We start from the raw sequence: 20963 nt of genomic DNA, 5'->3' as shown, positions 1-20963 counted from the left end.
GAATTCATTGCCAAACGTTGTTGTCACCCTCTCATACCATATTTCCTCAAGATAACCTAAAGTTAAAGTAGCATAGGTAGGGCCAACTTTCGTACCCATAGCGACTCCCTTGATTTGTGTATAATATAGGCTATTGAAGAAAATATGTTATTTGATATCACAAGATCTAATGCACTGAGGATAAATGAATTTGAAAACCGGTCTGGTATGAGGTCTGCGTGGTTAATTAGCCAATATTCGACAGCTTTTAGTCCCAGATCTTTGTGTATATTGTTATATAAATTAACTACATCAAAGCTAATAAGTGTACTACCAGGTTCTACCTGTGCAGGTAGTTGATGTAGAAAATCTATATCATCGCGAAGAAAGCTTTTAACGCGAGAACATAATGGTTTTAAGATGATGTCTATAAATTTGCTGAGTCGTTGGGTACTGCTGTTGGGCCAGCCTACGATTGGTCGATTTTTTAGGTCTTCTGGACTAAGTACTTCAACAACTTCATTATTAGATTGTTTGACAGCTTCTTCTATCAGCTTACTCTTGTGCACTTTTGGTAGACCATATAAGTAAGCCGTGGTAGGTTCTTTATCCTCTAAATATTCCTCTTCTCCTTTATGTAGAGGCTTGGCGTTTTTAGTGATAAATTTCACTATCTTTTTCTTTACGGCATTGTTATCTTCGATGCTCGATAGTTGGTAGTATTCAGTGTCATTCAGCATTTTTACAATGTTCCGTTCATAGAATAAGCTGTCCATCATTACTATAGCCCCTCCCTTGTCAGCTTGTTTGACAATTATATTTGGATTGTTCTTCATCTCATTTATTACCTTTAGCACACCCTTACTTAAATTTTGTTTGTAGAGTCTTGGTTGAATTTTGTGAGATGCCATAGAAGTAATGAAGTTATCTAGATGTGCATCTTTTCCTAATCTTGGTGTAAAGTTTGATTTATTTTTAACTAGACACTCCGATTCAGTGATAGTTTCATTCAGATCATCCTCATCATCTTTATGAAAATGATATTGGAGTCTTAACTTCCTGCAGAATTGGGAAATCTCAGAACGTAAAATACAGTTATCACTTCGAGGTGTTGGTGTAAATTTTAAGTCCCTTTTAAAAAAACGAATATGATCCGAGGTGAGTTTCACGCTGCTTAGGTTTATGACAACAGGATCTACATTCGTTGGTTCTTGTATCGAGTTCTTCTAGTTAATTAAAGCTGCTCTTTGGTAATATATAATTGAAATTAAAGATGGCAAAATAACCATCTTTAATTTCAATTATATATTACCAAAGAGCAGCTTTAATTAACTATTCTATTATATATACATGAGAATTTTGAGTTATTCTTTTGAAAGTCTTTCTTTAAACCCGTTACAGGTTATTCTTTCCCCAGCATAACCCCAGTCTCGTGCTCTATCCCACACTGAAAATTTGGGAAAGGGTTAGAGCCGGTCTAAGAGGCGAGAATTAACATTAAAGTCAACGGAGAAATCATTGGTCTAGAATTGGAGAGAAGGGATCAAATTTGCAATTTCATAGCAGGTTTGGCTAATATTGATGATATTACAGCGGAGGGATAGGAGGTGTAAAGTGTCTTCCTGCAGAGCAATCATCGTGTCGGAAGTGTGATTTTCACCCCAGTCAACATCAAATCCCCGCAGCAAAAAATCTTAACTGTCAACCCTCTGCAAAGTTATGATGAGAAGATTGTCAAATGTAGTCCCCATTGTGCCTATAAAGATTGGAACCAACGGAATGTTGAGCAAAAAGCTACAGTCTGTGATGTGACAGCCATTTAACATTGAAGTCAATGTGCAAATAATCCATATAGGATTAAGACTAGTAATTATTTCCCCTTATGTACTGCGAGTTATAAATAGACATAGGTTACTATTAGATTATAGCTCAGATCATGTGACATGTATTATATTATTACCTAGATCATGTATATTAAAAGTAAAATTCTGTTCACACTGACCAACATTTGAAACACAACACTATATTTACCAATTCCCCGATTATATCTGACAAGGAGTAGGGTCGCCTCTCCAACCTCATGGGTTTCCTCCTGGTCCTCGCATAGGTAAAGACTTCTACGGGCAAGAAAATAATTGATATAAAATGGAACCGTATATTAGTCCAGAATGACCTAGTTCGTGTCAAGTTGACGTTAAACCCACTTCCCTCACTCAGCTTGACATGATACAAATAGGTGGATATGGAATGGATAGTTTATCGAGGTTCGGGTGCTTCCGGAGTCCAAAATGACCGCTTTATATAAATGAGAATTTGGGGGATAACTAACCCGAACCCTAAACCTAACCTTTTTTAAAAGACTGAACTTGGGTCTAATTTAGTTTTTACTTCTTTTAAAAGGGTTAGGGTTAGGGTTCGGGTTAGTATTCCCCTAAATACTCATTTGTATAAAGCGGCCATTTTGGTATGAGTTCTGGCTTGTTCTGGAATTTGTTCCTTCTAGTGGTGATAATATTTGTACCGTGCGGTAAGGACGGCCAGCCCTCGATAAACTACTAGAAGTTTTTATTACTCAACAAATACCTTCTCGAAGTATGTAATAAAATCTAATCGGGTGGACTACTCATATTCATATTGTGAAGGAAAGGCAACCGGGAGAAGACAAGTAACTCAAATAGATGACGAAATAGAGCCAAATACAGAGGAGAAAGTTGACTCCTGCGTTTGGAACAGACATAGGTAGACATAGGTAGGTAGATATATTCGGTTCATATTAACCGCTGATGACGTCATGACAGGTTGTTATTTCATATCAACCGCTAAATGACGTCATCTCAGGTCGATATATTCGGCTCATATCAACCGTTGATGACGTTGATGATCGAAATAATACAAAGAACACAGAAATAAATTTTTATTCTTTTGAAAATTAAAAAATGTTATAGTACAGTTTGTAGCATTCGGGAGCGAAATAGAAGGCGTACTTATCGGAATATTTAAATCGGTTATCCATACTCCATGTCTAAGATATCTTTCAGAATTTTCTTTCCGTCCACATTTCAATTATTTCTCCACACACTTGAAAGTATTTATCGTCAAAGAGCCCTTTGTAAAGTATTTTTGGGTACAGTCCTTCTCTGAACATAACCGAAAACCTTAAATCACGGTTCACAGCTATCAGAATTATCCTGAACGATGCCTTTTGATCTTAATTTCATCGTCAATATGTTGGCTAAAAAGGATTGATTATTCGTCTGACTTCGTATTACGATCCATTTTGTTTTTTTTCTTTCATTTCATGAACTCTAAAATGGCGACGTATAAACAAAAAAATGCACGTATATCACGTGATTACTTCGGTAATTTTTGCTATTTGGCGGACTATCGGGCAATTGTCTAATCATTTCTGGCGTTTAATAGAAGTGCCCATTAAATTTAAGTCGGATATAAACCTACTCTCCCTCGGATTGATATGATAGAGAACACTTGGGCTTTGCCTGCGTGTTCTCTTATCATATCAACCTCGTGTAAGTTAATATCCTATACACATTAAGACAGACACAAGAAGAGCTTCCGTTCACTACAACACTTTGTTGATGGTGTACACGCTGCTTAAATAACCTTCATCTACAGTTAACTAGCTGTTGTTTGATATTTATCACACGTAGTTCACTGTAAACAAGATGAGATCAAGGTTTATAGTGTTGTCATTTTGGGACTACAGTAATAGACTATTCACCGTGAACAAGATGGGGACGACTGGATATTCTTAAGGTTGTTGGTGTTGTTATTTTGAAAATATGGCTTTACGTCGTACTTCTCTGTATCAAGGTGGCTATACGGGTGACATTTCGCCCGAACAGCATGGTGTTTCCACCTGATCTTCATCGAATGCTAAATTTACGTGTTGTACGTGCAGGAAAAGTGAATGATTCTGTGAAATCATCGGTGTAAGCGCACTGGTTACTACAGAAAAGTAGGCCGTTAAATCCATTTCAGTTGTGTTGCCAGATGGATGCATTTATATATCAAGTTGTAAACCAGTCCTGTTTATATCTCCTTAACTGTAGAAAATTCATTCATAAATCCAGCCAGTACAGGGAACAACAGCGCACTTGTTTCTATCGACCAATGGGTGAAGACTTCATTTAAGAATGAAGTCAGTGTCGTTATGAATGGATAGACTTTGTGAATTAACTGGCGTAAAGTTGTACGGCTATAACGGGGTTGGGAAGACATTAAAAAGATATGAAGTTCGTCTAAATTCATTCAAACAACTATTCCCATTAGTTTCTTGTCACATCCATTTCGTGTTGCGGGGTTGGGTGTCATATCGAATTAATTACTGATATGTTGTATTTTATGAACATAAATGGTGTCAAATGTTATGAGTTGTGTTTTAATCTATTTCTTTGTGCCAAAATCGGAGTTTCATACCTTTGGTTTCGGTGGAAACAATGTGTTTGGTAGAAAATGGGGATCGAAGTTGTCAAATGGACATCGGGGGGGGGGGGGGGGATTCAGACAGCGTTTGTCTAATTGTAAATCGATGGACTAAAACGTGAAAGCCGATATAAACGTTTGTATTCATTGTAATTTGAAGCCGGTTATCGCATATAAACTCTTCGACTGGCATGGTGCATTTTCATCCTATACCCTGATCAGTGCAATTTTATCAAAGCAGCTGGGAATTTGTATTTTTGGCACAAGGACAGGTAAATTTTAAATATGCCAATCGGTTTCTTGTTTTAGTTTATTATTAATTGATTCTGGGTTGTTATTAGCCCATGATTCTGAGATCAGTGTATTTTGGAGAGGCTTAAATAACAATTTATGTTTTAAATATCTTTCCCAATAATGTTCAAATCTAGGAATTTGTTCAAAAGAAACATACAAATCATCTTTTTTCATTTCGACATCGATGTCGTTTTTCAAATATACAATTACTTTCTTACAAAAAATTAAATTTCTTATGACTGAGCTGAGCGCTTTTTTTGTAATGCTCCTGATTTCTCTAAATATCGACAAAAAGTTTTCTTAAAGGGGAATTGTGGGAGATTAGATAAAAAGCCACCAGTTCTCACTATAATAGTTAAAAGCTAGAGATAATGTAAAGGGAATTTGCTGAAAATTAGCCTCGATCATCATTACTAAAGTCGGTACGATAAAAACAGTCTCGATTATCCATTTTTGGATTAAATCATCAATGAGCATTAAGCAGCAAATCGGATTAAAATCCAGTAAATATCGCAGGCTAGCTATGACATCGAGATTTCGTTATGGTCTGGATAAGTTCATTAATGTCTAATTAATAATTTAGCTAACATTTCAGGCCTAAGGAAAGACTTGAAATAGGCAGATTTAGCTTTTGCATAATGTATGTTTAATGTGCTTTGTAGAAAGTAAGAAATTTGAATTTTCGAATATTTCATACAAAGATGTGGCCTCGTCCGTACCAAATATTATTTTATCACTACTTAACTGGGAAGGAAGATGAGAAAAGAAATAATGATAGGTTGATGTTTCAACATCCCAGTGGAGCATTGACATGGGTCCAAACATTATGGGGTGTTCATTCGTTTCTCGATTACTTACAGCTTGGTTTTTATATGACGATACGGTTACAAAACATTAACTCAAATTGAACGTGTTATATATTCCAACCACACTCCGCCCATTACCTAAACAGTTTGATTTCATATCCTGCAATTGTTCGTTAGATATAGATATAAGATAATAATGTTCGGTAGCTTCGCCGCCTGTCCCTGGACCCGCCCTTGGACATTATAAAACAACAATGGAAAGACTTATCAATAATTGTATGTTGTGATGTAAGATCGAATATCTCCATGTAAAAGTGCACATCTTTAAAGATTTTAAAACCGTTTAAACGGGCAAATCTTTAACGTTTTCAGAAGGTTTAAATGGCGACAATATTTTCATAGATATATTCCTGATTACCGAAAAATCCACAGAAAGAAAACCAATACAGGTTTAGTGACACTCGGAAATGACCCCAATTATTTGCCCATTGACTTCAATGTTAAATGGCTGTAACATCACAGGATGTAGCTTTTTACCAACATTCCGTTGATTCCAATCTTTATAGGCACATAGGGGACCACATTTGGCAATCTTGTAGGGGTTGATCATTTAGATTTTTTCCTACGAGGATTTGATTTTGACTGGGGTGAAAATCTCACTTCCGACACAATGATTGCTTCGCAAAAAGACACTTTACACCCCCTAATCCTCTGCTGTAATATCATCAGTATTACCAAAAACTGCTAGGAAATTGCAAATTTGATCCCTTTTCTCCAATTCTAGACCAACAAACCATCCCAAAAATGCAGGAAAGGGGGGGGGGGATTAAGGGAAAAAATGTCTATTAATAACTCGAACTACATTTATCATGAAATAAAGGGAAATAATTACTAGTCTTAGTCCATCTGTGGACATGGATACATCTGTCCATTATTCAAAAAAACAATGGTGTTTTATTTTCCACATTGAGGAGCTGCTTCCATTAAATTAAAACAAACAGTCACTATTACAAGACTAAATAGTCATGTAGATTAGACGTGTCACAGCACTGACTCCTATGTCAGAAAAGTTAAATAATTGTTAGGGAATTTCTGGACATTTGAGAGAGTAAATATTGTTTATTGATTATTATGAACTATGTTATAAAGCATAATGTTAACATTCATAAATAGATATAAAAGTATTGAAATAGCACAGTATTAAAAAGGCGAGATTATTGTTAATGTTATAATAAACAGTTATACAATCTAAAATACATTATATCCTTTAAAAATATAAAAAAAAGTACAAAAATAAGACACAATTTGCTAAAACGTGCCTTGGTCGACACAGCAGTCTATATAAAATATCTCAACTTATCATGCAAATTATTATTCATGCTGTCTGGCTAATAAATCAAATCATCTGCTTTGAGACCAACATGAAATATCTGCTGCACAAGAACGAAACTTATACATATTTTTGGGCTAATTCGATCATTCTACTACCAATATAATAATACACTACCAAGTGAAGCGTGATAAAAAAAATACAATAATTACTAGTTAAACTATTTAAATTAATATGTATACTTATATAATTTATGTCTAGTAGTCAAGGACATGGATATATACATCCCCGGTTTAAAAATGTGTAATCTCTATACATCCCATAATTCAGTTGTCACGTATACGTATATGTCAGCAGTTCAAAATACAATACTTATTTTAGTTTTACAATTTTGCAATTTCCATTGCTCCACAATACCATTGTCTAGTGTTAAAATATTTACATCCCACTTCTACTCGTTGCCACTGGCAACCTTTGATAAAACTGTCCTGTTTATTTTCAATACATGCTTAAAAGTATCCGTGTATCAGAAATATACAGAAAAGAGTACTGTTCATTTTTGATACACGGATACTTTTATACTGTTTTAGATACCTATCAAGCAATAAGTAGCGGACGTTTAGTCCGACCCAGATCGCAATTGATAACGATGGCTCTATACAATGCACAAGGATAATGTACATGAAACAACTAGTCAAAATCATATTAACAAAACAAACCGGCGGAACTACATGGCAGTTCAAAAACATATACAATGCCATTAAATTAACATAACAACATATTACAAAAATCAATTATTATACATATCAATTGGCATCTATTTCATAATTTGGTTTGATTTATATTAATATGCAAAATATATAAATTAGAATATTGAATAATTATTTTAATTAATTGTGATGATAGAAGGCGCAGTTCTCTTGCTGGACACTTCACAGGCATTGAAAATAAGCAGAATGAAAAAAAAACGCCTAGAAAGTCATAAACTTTATTACAAATGAATTTCAATGGAAGAACCATCCGCCGATGCATACTTTCACCAGGAATGACCCACGTTTCGCATTTCCTTTACACTACATTTAATAATATCGCAGTCCTCTACGCCATAGACAAGTTGTTTTGACGATGTGGTCTAAACAAACACGTGATTGTTTTACGATCATAGTATCATAGCAATACGCACGTGTAAATACTACTCAGGTCGTCTCTCCACTGCGAAATCATTCTACCATGAAATGTAACGTGAGGCTCAGAAAGGGATAAATGAAAGAGCAGAAAGTGTTTGTCACTTTTCGGTTGAAACGACTCGATAATAAATACTATTTTTCACATTTTGCTTCACAATACTCGATCGAAATGTGATGTAAGTAACTTATTAGCACTTTTCCTCGGTGTATCGGTGAATATCAGGACAGTTTTGGTCGGGAGCCGCCTCGGCTGGGCCCCTCGACCAAAACTGTCCTGATATTCACCGATACACCTCGGAAAGTGTACTAAAACTAATACATAATACACTTTTCAATAATACAAAATATAGTATAAAGGTTATTTTGCACATTACATTTCTCCATTCTGCATGACGAGAATAATACAAAAACATAATATGTCATAAATGAAATGAGGTTTAACTTCCAAATGTTCTGCCCCGGCTGGGCTAATGAAGATGGGTAATGACCTCCAATAGAAATACCCAAAAGATTTCTGAACATAATAAAGTAATCTTATAAGATATAAATGAAATACATCGACGGGTTGGTATGATGTATATTTGAAATCCTTACATGTAACCTACATCTATCAGCTAAAACCTATCTATATAAATTATATAACAGTACAGGATTACGCATACTTAACATTGAATTATTAATAAACTATATTATAAACTATTGGACCCAGTGACATGAACTGTTTTACAAAGAATAAGCATAACCCGTCCAATGTGCGATTCGCCGATACCAATAATAATTATTCAAATGAGGATATATTATACTAAATGGTTTAGAGAAGGAATTCATCAAATGTTTTGCTAGATATTGTACATATTTCCTATATCAATTCCACATGTATTACATGTATAATGCTTTATATAAAATCTATAGTATTATATATATATCATGCTTCATTAAAATATTTCTATATAAAATCCAAAGTATTAAATTTATGTCACGCTTTGTATTAAATTTATGTCACGCTTTGTATTAAATTTATGTCACGCTTTGTATTAAAACATTTCTTGTATAAAATATACAGTATATCATGCTTTATTAAAGTATTTCTTATAAAAAAACAACATTATTACATCTATATAGCATGCTTTATTAAAGTATTTCTTATATAAACCAACATTATTACATCTATATAGCATGCTTTATTAAAGTATTTCTTATATAAAACCAACATTATTCCATCTATATATCATGCTTTATTAAAGTATTTCTTATATAAAACCAACATTATTACATCTAGATGTCATGCTTTATATAAAAGTATTTCTAATATACAACCTACGGTATTACATCTATATGGCATGCTTTATATTAAAGTTTTTCTTATATACAATCTACAGTATTACATCTATTTGATTATATCTGTAGATGTATTATCAAATGTGTTATCTAATATACCATACATATGTCTTATATACCATATACAGTATTATTTTTATTCTATAGACGTATACGTATTGGGCGTATCATCTACTGTGTCATCTAATGTATCATACATATTTCTCACATCGTCTTCTGTATTAAACGACTGGTTTTCATACACTACATTACGTGTATTAGTTGGAATATTTTTACGTCCAGTGGTTAATGTATCATCTGTTGTAGAACTAGTCGGGTTTAAATTACTAGGGGTGTAAATGTAATCGGGAATAATTTCATCTGTTGTAGAACTAGTCGGGTTTAAATTACTAGAGGTGTAAATGTAATCGGGAATAATTTCATCATTTTGTGGACTTGGACTTGACTGGCGTCTGAAATACAGTCATATAAGTTAAGAATTTATACTCCATCCTGCTATAATATAGGTTGTATATCCTGTCTATAATATTGAATTCAGACTGGGTATATTCTATCTATCAGTCAATGAATAATATAACTAGTTTTCTCCAAATCATTGTTTTGTATCTTTCAATTATATTAATATTCCTTCTAACAGTCACACTTTTCTAATTATTAGAGCCATTACTTAAGATAATTTGAATTCATCTTGATTATTCTCACAAATGTGATGACAAATTGTAATATGGACCTTTCATACATGAAATAAAGAATATCATTATTGTATCCTGCTGGTGACTTATACTTGGGGCGTAATGAAAAAAACTTCCGGATGGAAATTTGTAAACTTGGTTTAAATGTTCCAGATCATATAACTTGGCCCTGTCAAAGTTCATCCATAGAAAGAGAGAATGGGGTTTAACGTCTACTCCACAAAACTATCTCATTTCGAGACCAAATATATGGTACAATTTGATTTCAATAGGCCCGCCCGTTGGTAAATTGCAGAAGCTCGCTTGCGCATGGGCATCCTTAGCAGCGAGTGGAAACCCATGACCAGGTCACCTTCTTGCCATTGCAAGTTTGAGATCGATACCACGAATAATGGCAGAATTATGATATAAAGCGTAGGAAGACCACGTCACACTTTGTACATATTTTATAATCATTCAGCCATAACTTGTTTTTTATATCACCTTTAGAAAGAATTCGGAGTTTATTATTAATGAAATAACAGGCGTGTTCATGATTTTGGGTAGTCCGGGGGCCCAGATCGAGCTAATTCAAGTGTGGCTTGAGGTCCAGCAGGCCTACCCGGGGATTTTATCAAATCGCAGGCTGTGAGTAAACATATCTGCTCATTTAAATGCATACTGGTATACATGTACATGTCTAGGGTGCAACGGGGCCAAAACGAAGGTTAATTAGCGCGTTTGTTTGTTCGACTTTATTTTCGATGAGTGTAGAAAACGTTAATATGCGTTGAGCGAGCAATTCGGAGTCCAAAACCCTAGGACACACCACTTCCTTTTGACATGAGACTAAATATTTCCTTATGACGTGAATAATAAATTTTACCTTTTCTTGTAGAAATGATACGAGAGGAAAACAACTACATTGCCAAATATACCACATATAACACCAATCACAACATAAACCACAGGACCTAATGTGGTACTTGTAGAAACAGGTACACGTTCTATTAAAGATAATATTGTATAATTCGGGTTTATTATTTTAAGTGTTTTGGTATTCAATGTATTATGGCCTTAACTGTCCACCATACAGTTATGTATTTGTAATGTCACTTTACGTTAACTTACGCCTTTTTATGTAACAGCGGTTCGGAACGTTCCGGGATAAATGGTCATCTTGGAATTGAGTATTTTTACTGTTACGGACAAGGATGTTTCCGACATTTAGAATACAGAGCAAAATAAATGGTTAATAATATAGGTATTTGTTCGTCCCTGGTATGACAATATTCGTCTTCTTTGAACATAGGTACGTAATGAGTTTAACTTCTGATCGACAATTTAATTAAAAGGGGAGATGGGGGTGGGCCGCTGTTTTGTCGCCCTGATTGCAACCACCATACAACTATTAATAAAAGTTTTTCTTCCAATTCAACATCTAGATAATACCTTGATATAAGATACTTAACTCAAAGTAGATGTATAATCACTTAAAAACCCAAAATATAAATAGTAAATAAAATGTTGATTTGTAATTACCATGGTGATCACATGCTTGAACTATCTATGCAAAATGTATAATATTACAGCTGTTTACTATTTGGGTCCATAACCGGCAGGAACCGACTAGGGCGTTTCTTTTGTCATTAACGCAGTGTATTTCAAAAAGTGGCCGACAGGAACTAAATTGTGGATATTAAACATCCAAAGCAACACAACCTGAACCAGCACTAACTAAATAAATACTAGCTTACCCTGACAAGTTGGACCTTGAAACCCATCAGCGCATCCGACAAGTCCACAACTACCAGTAGTTACATCACATGGTCTTTTATTACCACAATTGCCACATTGTCTCGTACAGTTGTCACCATAACTACCAGCTTCACAGTCTGTTAATACAAGACAAACATAACTTCCTTATGAACAAGCTGTCAATACAAGACAATTGGTATTTTTTTCGTATCATCTATACAACACAAAAATAAGTAAATTTTCATACAATAATTTGTTAGTGCAAAGGGGCTTTTGGCAGTGGGAGGAACTTGGAGAATGAATTGAAATGGAATGAAATTGGGTTTACTGTTCTGTTCCTACTGGGCTAATGAAGACGGGTATACCAATACAGTATGCTATGAGGAAAATTTTGCCCGGGCAGCGGCACTATGGCCTACTCATATATCGAATTTTAACATGCACGCCAATGTATACACTGGTCCTTGCTGTTTCGTCCCATCCGAACGACTATACAGCTGCACCACTGACAAGGAGAAACCACGCCGAACTTGCAGAATCCAGAGGTTGTCATATAAAAGCATGGAATTAAAACCACAACGGTTGACACAGTAACAGGCCTTATGATCTAAAGCACACACCTTATACCACAATAAAAATACCTTGAGCAATGGGTAGACCTAATTTTATAAACATATAACATTATACGAATTATATTAAAATAAAAGTAAGAAAAAATAAAATCTACCTGTTGTACAGTTAGACCCTATTTTACCAGGTAAACATCCAATGATACAATTTCCTGTCATCTGATCACATAAACCATCTTTACAGTTAGACCGACAATCATTATTACAATCTATACCATATAATCCCGTTTTACATCCATCAGTACATAATCCACTTGTTATATTACATTTACCAACAGTTGTACCAACTACTGGTTTACAGTTAATATTACATAGTTTATTACATGATGATCCCCATCTTCCATCTTTACATTCAGTACAAGAGTTGGGATTACCCTGATTACAAACAGTACAATTATTATTACAGTCAATGTCACACATGTCTCCAGTTTTACCTTTAATACAAGATGTACATTTACCATCACTTCTATTACATCCACCATCACATCCTGTACTACAACTCTTATAACAGTCTTTACCATATCTGCCTCCTATACAGCTAGTGCATTCTCCATAATTTCTACCACAGCCACCATCACATCCTGTACTACAACTCTTATAACATTCTTTACCATATCTGCTTTCTATACAGCTAGTACATTCTCCATTATTTCTATCACAGCCACCATCACATCCTGTACTACAGTTTTTATCACAATAATGACCATATCTCCCTATAATACAGTTCCTACATCTACCAATACGTCTGCTACATCCACCATCACATCCTGTACTACAGTTCTTATCACATCTATCGTCATATCTTCCTACAATGCAGTCAGTGCATCTACCATTATCTCCTCTACATCCACCATCACATCCTGTACTACACTTCTTATCACATTTATCACCATACCTTCCTATAATACAGTTAGTACATTTACCATCATCTCTTCCACATCCACCATTACATCCTGTACTACAGCTTATATTACATCCTTTACCATATATTCCTATAAGACAGTCAGTACATCTACCAGTTCTATCACAAGTGACACTGGTCTGGTGTGTTATTGGTTGACATTCTGGACCACATGTAAGGTTACAGTATGGACCAACTGTATCAGGTTTACAGTCATTACATCTACCATCTAACTTATTACATCCTCCGACACAATTACTAGAACATGGTGAAAAACAGTTTGTACCAAACCATCCTGGATTACATGCAATACATGATGATCCATCTTGTTGACATGTTTTACAGTTAACAGGACATGGTGATTGACAATAAGAATCTTGATAACCATCAATACAACCATCTGTACATTTTGGTGATGAAAATGTAGTGGAACATTTACTGTTTATACAGTTAGGACTACAGGGCTGTTGACATGTATCACCGTAATAATCGTCCATACATGTGCAGGTACCGCCTATCTGATTACACTGATTGTTTAAACACCCATCACTACATCGGTCTTCACATTTACTACCATAATAACCGTCTTTACATCCATCAGTACAATAACCAGTACCAGGATTACATTTATCATTAAGGCAGGTATTACAAGGTTGACATGTAGAACTTGATGTACTGTAGTATCCAGTATTACACTGATAATCTGTAATATATATGACATATAGATTATATTATATGGTTGACATGTAATTCAGTATTACATTGTGCTATGTATGTCCAAATTCAAATCAAAATTAAAATGAATTCAATATGAAAAGTGAAATTAAATGAAAGTTAAAATCTGAATCAAATGAAAAGTAAATGAAAATTTTTTTTAGCAGCCTATCGCTATTATAATACCACATATAGCTTTGCAGCGTGGCAGAATTGACCTAATTGAACTATGACCCGTTTTGACACACTGATTGGTGACTCCTGATGGAATACGACGCTGTTGTCATTTGCCTTATATCCATGCAAATCGTTTCTAATAAATTAGATTTTATTACATTAACCAAATCTTCGCTGGAAGGGCAATCCCACATTATTAAATGCCCGAAAGGAGGCTACATATCCGTTCGGTTTATCCTTCGAATGCATTTGTGTTTCTTTGGAGGGAGTCACTGTGAGTAAGACTGTGATTCGCTATACTGGAGGTTCCGTGTCCAATACCTGCGATGGCCGAGAAAGTTCATCGAGGTTTCCCGGCAAGGGACAACGTATAGTCGTTCAAATGGGACCTGAATTGAAATGCGTGTCTGATCAGACATTTCCTGCGATGGCCGAGAAAGTTTATCGAGGTTTCCCGGCAAGGGACAACGTATAGTCGTTCAAATGGGACCTGAATTGAAATGCGTGTCTGATCAGACATTTCCTGCATTGGCCGAGAAAGTTCATCGGGATTTTCCGACGTGGTGCAGAACGGAGGGCCTGACAAGGACAGCTGTCTAATCCTTCGGATGAGACGAACAACCGAGGACCCGTGTACACATTGGCGTGCACGTAAAAGATCCCTTGAGAGTTGGAATTCGATATGAGAGTAGGCCATAGTGCCGCTGTCAGGGCAAAATTTCCCTCATAGCACACTGTATGGCGTATGCTCGTCTTCATTAGCACAGTTTGACAAGGGAGACACTGACAAGGGAGAAACACGCCGGAAAATCTGGATGAACTTTCTCGGCCAATGCAGGGATCGAACACCCGACCTCCAAGCTAGCGAGCCAGCGTCTTTTTTTTCTTTTTTTTTTTCTTGTAAATATGTTTATTCAATAAATATATAATCATAATACACTGTACATACATTTTAATCATGGAACAGCACAAAACATTCTTAGTTAATTAAAAGCATTATTTTTGTTTATTTGATTTTATTTATTTATTTTTTAAAAACAAGAAAAAGGAAAAGACAAGAAATAAATTCCTGAATCAAAGAGAGAGAGAGAAAAATGGGGTTTAACGTCCACTCGACACAAACTAGGTCATTTCGGGACTAACATATGGTTTAATTTTATTTCAATAATTCGCTTACGCATAGGGGTCTTTAGCAGTGGGAGGAAACCGGAGGACCCGGAGAAAACCCACGAGGTTGGACAGGCGCCCCTACTCCTTGTCACGTACAACCGGGGATTCGAAACCACGCCAGTCGACTCAATGACAGACTTTATGATACAGCGCGCGCACGCTAACCATTCAGCCACCCAACCCCCCTCCTGAATCAAAATACAGAACCATTGACACATTAACACATTGATGAAATAATAAATCAATAAATCAATGGATCAATATATTAATTCATAAATATATTTATATTAGGTTAATTAAAATATGTATTAAAAGGTTGTGCTATTCAATTTGAAAATTCAATCAAGATATAATTACACAAATTTACATAGTATGCACATATGATGTTAAAGCTATTGTTGCTAATCTGATATTCAGTAAGGGTAATCTAAGTCAATACGAATACTACAATTCATAATTAAAAATCAAAAATTAGTTACTTTATCGTTTTCTAATCATTTATATTTAATAGTGGATGCATGGTGTTTTAACAATTACAAAGCTTAGCTTATATTTACGAGCTGATAAGATTTTACACAATAAGTAGCAGACTTGATTTCTGCCGTCTGCGCGACGGTGTGTCCCAGTGAAATGACCTTAACTATAGACTGTGCCAGGTATGCAAGCCTTTACTTTCCAGTTCTATTTTAACACTATACATCATAGAAGTCTTGTCCTTCCAGTGCTCTTACAATTTAACACTGAAAAGGGCTACTGTAAACCTTTTAAGGCAGAATTCTCTGGAGATAAATAATTTAACACAACTATCTTACCTACATCTTTATTGTTTTGTTTGTTAGTCACTAAATATAGTAAATTTTGGGACATAGAGGTTTGTCATTTAAGTTTGAAGCCTATGTTCATGTGCACAATTGTCACTCCAAGGATATTATGAATTGATAATGTTTGATTCTTAACATGTATATAACATTTTCTCTGCACACTATTACCTTAATATAGTTCTATTATGGCGCTATTAGCCACCGTGATCCCCATTGAAGTAGGGTGTGAATTGGTGAATACGAACTAGAAGATACATAACTAAGAACAAAGTCAAATTTTGGATCACGTTCCTTCATGTATGATAGTATTTACACCAGAATAAATATGCTGATAATTTTAAATATGTATTTTCTATAACTCGATATAGGGACTGAAAGCGATCGATAACATTAACAAAAACATATCTCATCGTGACCAGCTATTAAATAATAATTCTTTAAAATACTGGCAAAAGTGTTGGAAAGTCGGTCGACTGGGACGTCTGGGATGACAAATACAATGGTTTTAGAAATGAAGAAATGAGGAAATTGTTTTTTATAACCGCTAAAAAGGGGCATTGAAGGTTTCTTCCGGTTAGGTAGGATCAGGCAGGTCAATTAATTTTTGTAAATGTTCTTTTAAGACTGGAAACGAGTGTTCCTTACCAGCGACAGAGAAATGAAATATAGACTTATTCGAAACTTGCTGATTTAAGACAACGGTGTTGTTACTTTTCGTGCCTCTTTCATTCCATACCCTCTTTACGTCCCCTTTCATTCCATACCCTCCTTACTTTTCCAAAGACCCACTCCGCTAATTTCTGTTGTTAGGCGCTCTTTTCCCTAATCCCACGTTTCCCCAATTCTATAAATCCATTCTTTTTCGCCAAAAGAAGAGCTTGCCTTTTCTTTTCGATTTCTCTCAGCCTTTTTCTTAAATTTAGAGAGTCAATTTCAGTTATCGTGTGAGCATTCATTAAGACCAAATTACGTTGATCAGGTTAACAAAATTTAAGCCATTCGCCAGATTTATTCATTTTATAAAGAAAATTTAGCTTCTGGTAATTCGTTGTGGGGCATGGCAGAACTCGAACATGCAAGATTGAAGTCATCACGATACACAAGTCAAATTTTTGCGATGTTCTTTCTAAACTCGGCAAAAAAGACTTCTAAAACATGAATCAGGGTTGAATAAAGACTTAAATCAGAGTTAAATTTCGTCAGGTTAGCAAAGACCTAATCATTTTCAATTTTGATTGGAGATTCAAATGGGTGTGATTTACTTTCAACAAAGTTTTGAATATTCGTGTTTTCGAAAAAATCTTGTAATTTTTTTATAAACATAGTTTTCACGCCAAGAGCATTAATACGGCTTGTAATATACGCCACAGTGGAGCAGTAATTAATTTATCTATCTATCAAGTCCAAAGCCTGGCACTCATTAGGAAATAATGGAATTTTAATATCTATAAAGATATGCTTCGGGTCAACCTGTTTTCTGATCCAAAATCATCAAGAAAATTTTATTTGATATGTTTGGCCATATAATTTACAATTGCGGCATGTGAAAAATAATATTAAACCGATTACCATGAATGGCGTTATAGCGGTAATTTTGAAATCCAAGGGTCTTGAGATATAGTTTTAAAGGTAATTAACACCATATATGAGAGGTGTTTTGGGGACAAAATTTTAATTACTAATAGTTGTCAAATGTGTGAGACCTTGCCAACAGTTTGTATAATTGTCTATTCACTTTAAACTAATTTGGACCTTGTCTGGTTTTATCACGTAGAACTAGACAACTAATCAAAAATAAAAATAGTATTAACTACTAGCCACAGACTACTTTTATATGTTTTAATATATGTTCTTACCGGAATATATCTGAACTTCACATAAAGTAAGTACTTGACTTGAAACACTGACATAGACTGTTCTAGCAGATATACTAGTTGATGTAGGTTGATTACATCTATTTACATAATAAAGAGTAGTCCGTGTTCTATCTGTATAGCATGTTGTAGCTGATTGAAATTCTTCATTACTACACTGACCACTAGAACTTGTCTTTATCTCAAATCCACGTAATCTTTCTCGATCTTAAATATACAATAAAATAAAATACATTTAAACTTAATTATAAAGTAGCCATTGCAGTCATGTTAAAAGATGCAGAGGGGATACAAGCAGGAATTTATGTTTTGCCTAAGATCTTGCTTGATTAGTGTGCTTATAACTAGTTGGTGATATTAAATAATTAGTTAATGTTGAATGTCACTAACGTATATTTGCAATATCTTGAATCGTAGATCAACAAAGATTGTTTATTTCACCAAGCTGCAGTGGGTTGGGTGATCGAACTGTTTAGAGCGTGATCTTTAGAAAGGTCTATTGTCGATACAAGTATCATGATATCATAATACGGTACGTTTTTAGTTTTAGCTTCATTTAATAGCCGCGTCATTCACAGGGCCGTAACTAGCTCAGCGCAACGAGGGAGTGGGAAGCGTTCTTAGGGGTGCTGTAAAATTGACGCACCGTGTATTTCGATGGTCGACAACATTTTGCAAGGGGGGGGGGGCTTCGCCTTTAGTTACGGGCCTAGTCATTCCGCGCCCCTAAATCGTTCGACCACCCAACCCACTGCAGCTTGATGTAATAAGCAATTTTTGTATTCGATGGCATGAAAAGGGAATATAAATGACTATAGTCTTAAAGACAATACTGTCACAAATAACAGTGATTGAATACACTTACTACGATCTCTATTGAGTAGTCTGATATATGAAATATTATATATCTGTTGTAGATTAACACACCACCAACTGGGTTTATCAATACGTGTATGTGAACAGTGTCCGTTGTCCCAGTTACTATCAGTATAACCATCCACAGCATTAGATGAACGTGACAGAGATTCATTGTGTCCAGCATTAGAATCAGAATAGATAGAACTCTGTTTGGTTGGTTTATTTAGAGCAACGTTAACCCCTGTAAATAACATGTAAAACACCAAGTTTATGATTGTAATATATTGGGAATATTGCTTAAAACAAACTAACAAAAAATGATAGTGTGTGAAATATTTAGATAATATCATCATAGATGTATTTTAAGTGATTTCTTCCAAATGAGTTTGGGGATCTCCCAAAAAATATTTTGGCTGGGGCTATTTGCCACATGTGGTAAGACAATCCGGAGACTATTTGCCACATGTGGCAAGTCTCCGTACCGCAATTATCAACCGTTTTCAATGAAACTTACAGATAACGATCACATTAATAATATCTGAGCGTGGGTAAAATTTCGACCACTTCCGGTTAGCGGTTTCGAAAATATCAGGTTACCACACATTTCATGTGGCACGGCTACAGACCATAATTATCAACCGATTTCAATTAAACTTGCCGATTATAATTACTTTAATAATATCCCAGAGAAGCCAAAATTTCGGCCACTTCCGGGTAGCGGTTTCCGAGCTATCAGGTTACCACACATTTCATGTGGCACGGCTTAATTATAATCTGCAAGTTTCATTGAAATCTGTTATTAATTGTGATCTGTAGCCGTGCCACATGAAATGTGTGGTAACCTGATATCTGATATCTCGGAAACCGGTAACCGGAAGTGGCCAAAATTTTGGCTACTCTGAGATATTATTAATGTTGTCATATGCCGTAAGTTTCATGGAAATCGGTTAATAATTGTGGTCTGTAGCCGTGCCACATGAAATGTGTTGTAACCTGATATCTCCGAAACTGCTAACCGGAAGTGGTCGAAATTTTGCCTACTCTGAGATATTATTACTGTTACCATATTCTGTAAGTTTCATGGAAATGGGTTGATAATTGTGGTCTGTAGCCATGCCACATGAAATGTGTGGTAACCTGATATCTCGGAAACCGTTAACCGGAAGTGGCCGAAATTCTGGCTACGCTGAGATATTATTAATTTTGTCATATTCTGTAAGTTTCATGGAAATCGGTTGATAATTGTGGTCTGTAGCCGTGCCACATGAAATGTGTGGTTACCTGATATCTCGGAAACCGCTAACCGGAAGTTGCCGAAACTTTTCCTACTCTGAGTTATTATTAAAGGTATCATATTCTGTAAGTTTCATGGGTATCGGTTGATAATTGTGGTCTGTAGCCGTGCCACATGAAATGTGTGGTAACCTGATATCTCGGAAACCGCTAACCGGAAGTAGCCGAAATTTTGTCTACTCTGAGATATTATTAAAGTCATTATAATCTGCAAGTTTCATTGAAATCGGTTGATAATTGTGGTCTGTAGCCGTGCCACATGAAATGTGTGGTAACCTGATATCTCCGAAACCGCTAACCGGAAGTGGTCGAAATTTTGCCTACTCTGAGATATTATTAATGTTATCATATTCTGTAAGTTTCATGGAAATCGGTTGATAATTGTGATCTGTTGCCGTGCCACATGAAATGTGTGGTAACCTGATATCTCCGAAACTGCTAACCGGAAGTGGTCGAAATTTTGCCTACTCTGGGATATTATTAATGTTGCCATATTCTGTAAGTTTCATGGAAATCGGTTGATAATTTTGGTCTGTAGCCGTGCCACATGAAATGAGTGGTAACCTGATATCTCGGAAACCGCTAAACGGAAGTGGCCGAAATTTTGGCTACTCTGAGATATTATTAATGTTGTCACATTCTGTAAGTTTCATTGAAATCGGTTGATAATTGTGGTCTGTAGCCGTGCCACATGAAATGTGTGATAACCTGATATCTCCG

At 35.4% G+C, this 20963-nt stretch overlaps 1 protein-coding gene across 1 annotated transcript; it reads right to left on the bottom strand.

The window, feature by feature from the left end:
* Positions 1-6634: 6634 nt before the first annotated feature.
* LOC126818083 (multiple epidermal growth factor-like domains protein 10) lies at positions 6635-18183 on the bottom strand (the record flags this gene model as incomplete). The annotated part of the gene is made up of 5 exons (XM_050545261.2): positions 6635-9829; positions 10935-11055; positions 11806-11943; positions 12534-14039; positions 18075-18183. Coding segments are annotated over 5 exons (2190 nt in total), but the record flags the coding sequence as incomplete, so codon positions are not given.
* Between the last annotated feature and the right edge of the window lie 2780 nt (positions 18184-20963).

This window comes from Patella vulgata, chromosome 4 (assembly GCF_932274485.2).
Source record: "Patella vulgata chromosome 4, xgPatVulg1.2, whole genome shotgun sequence".
In the NCBI taxonomy this organism is placed as follows: domain Eukaryota; kingdom Metazoa; phylum Mollusca; class Gastropoda; family Patellidae; genus Patella; species Patella vulgata.
Note: the sequence above shows the minus strand (reverse complement) of the source record. Positions and strands in the feature narration are given on the sequence as shown.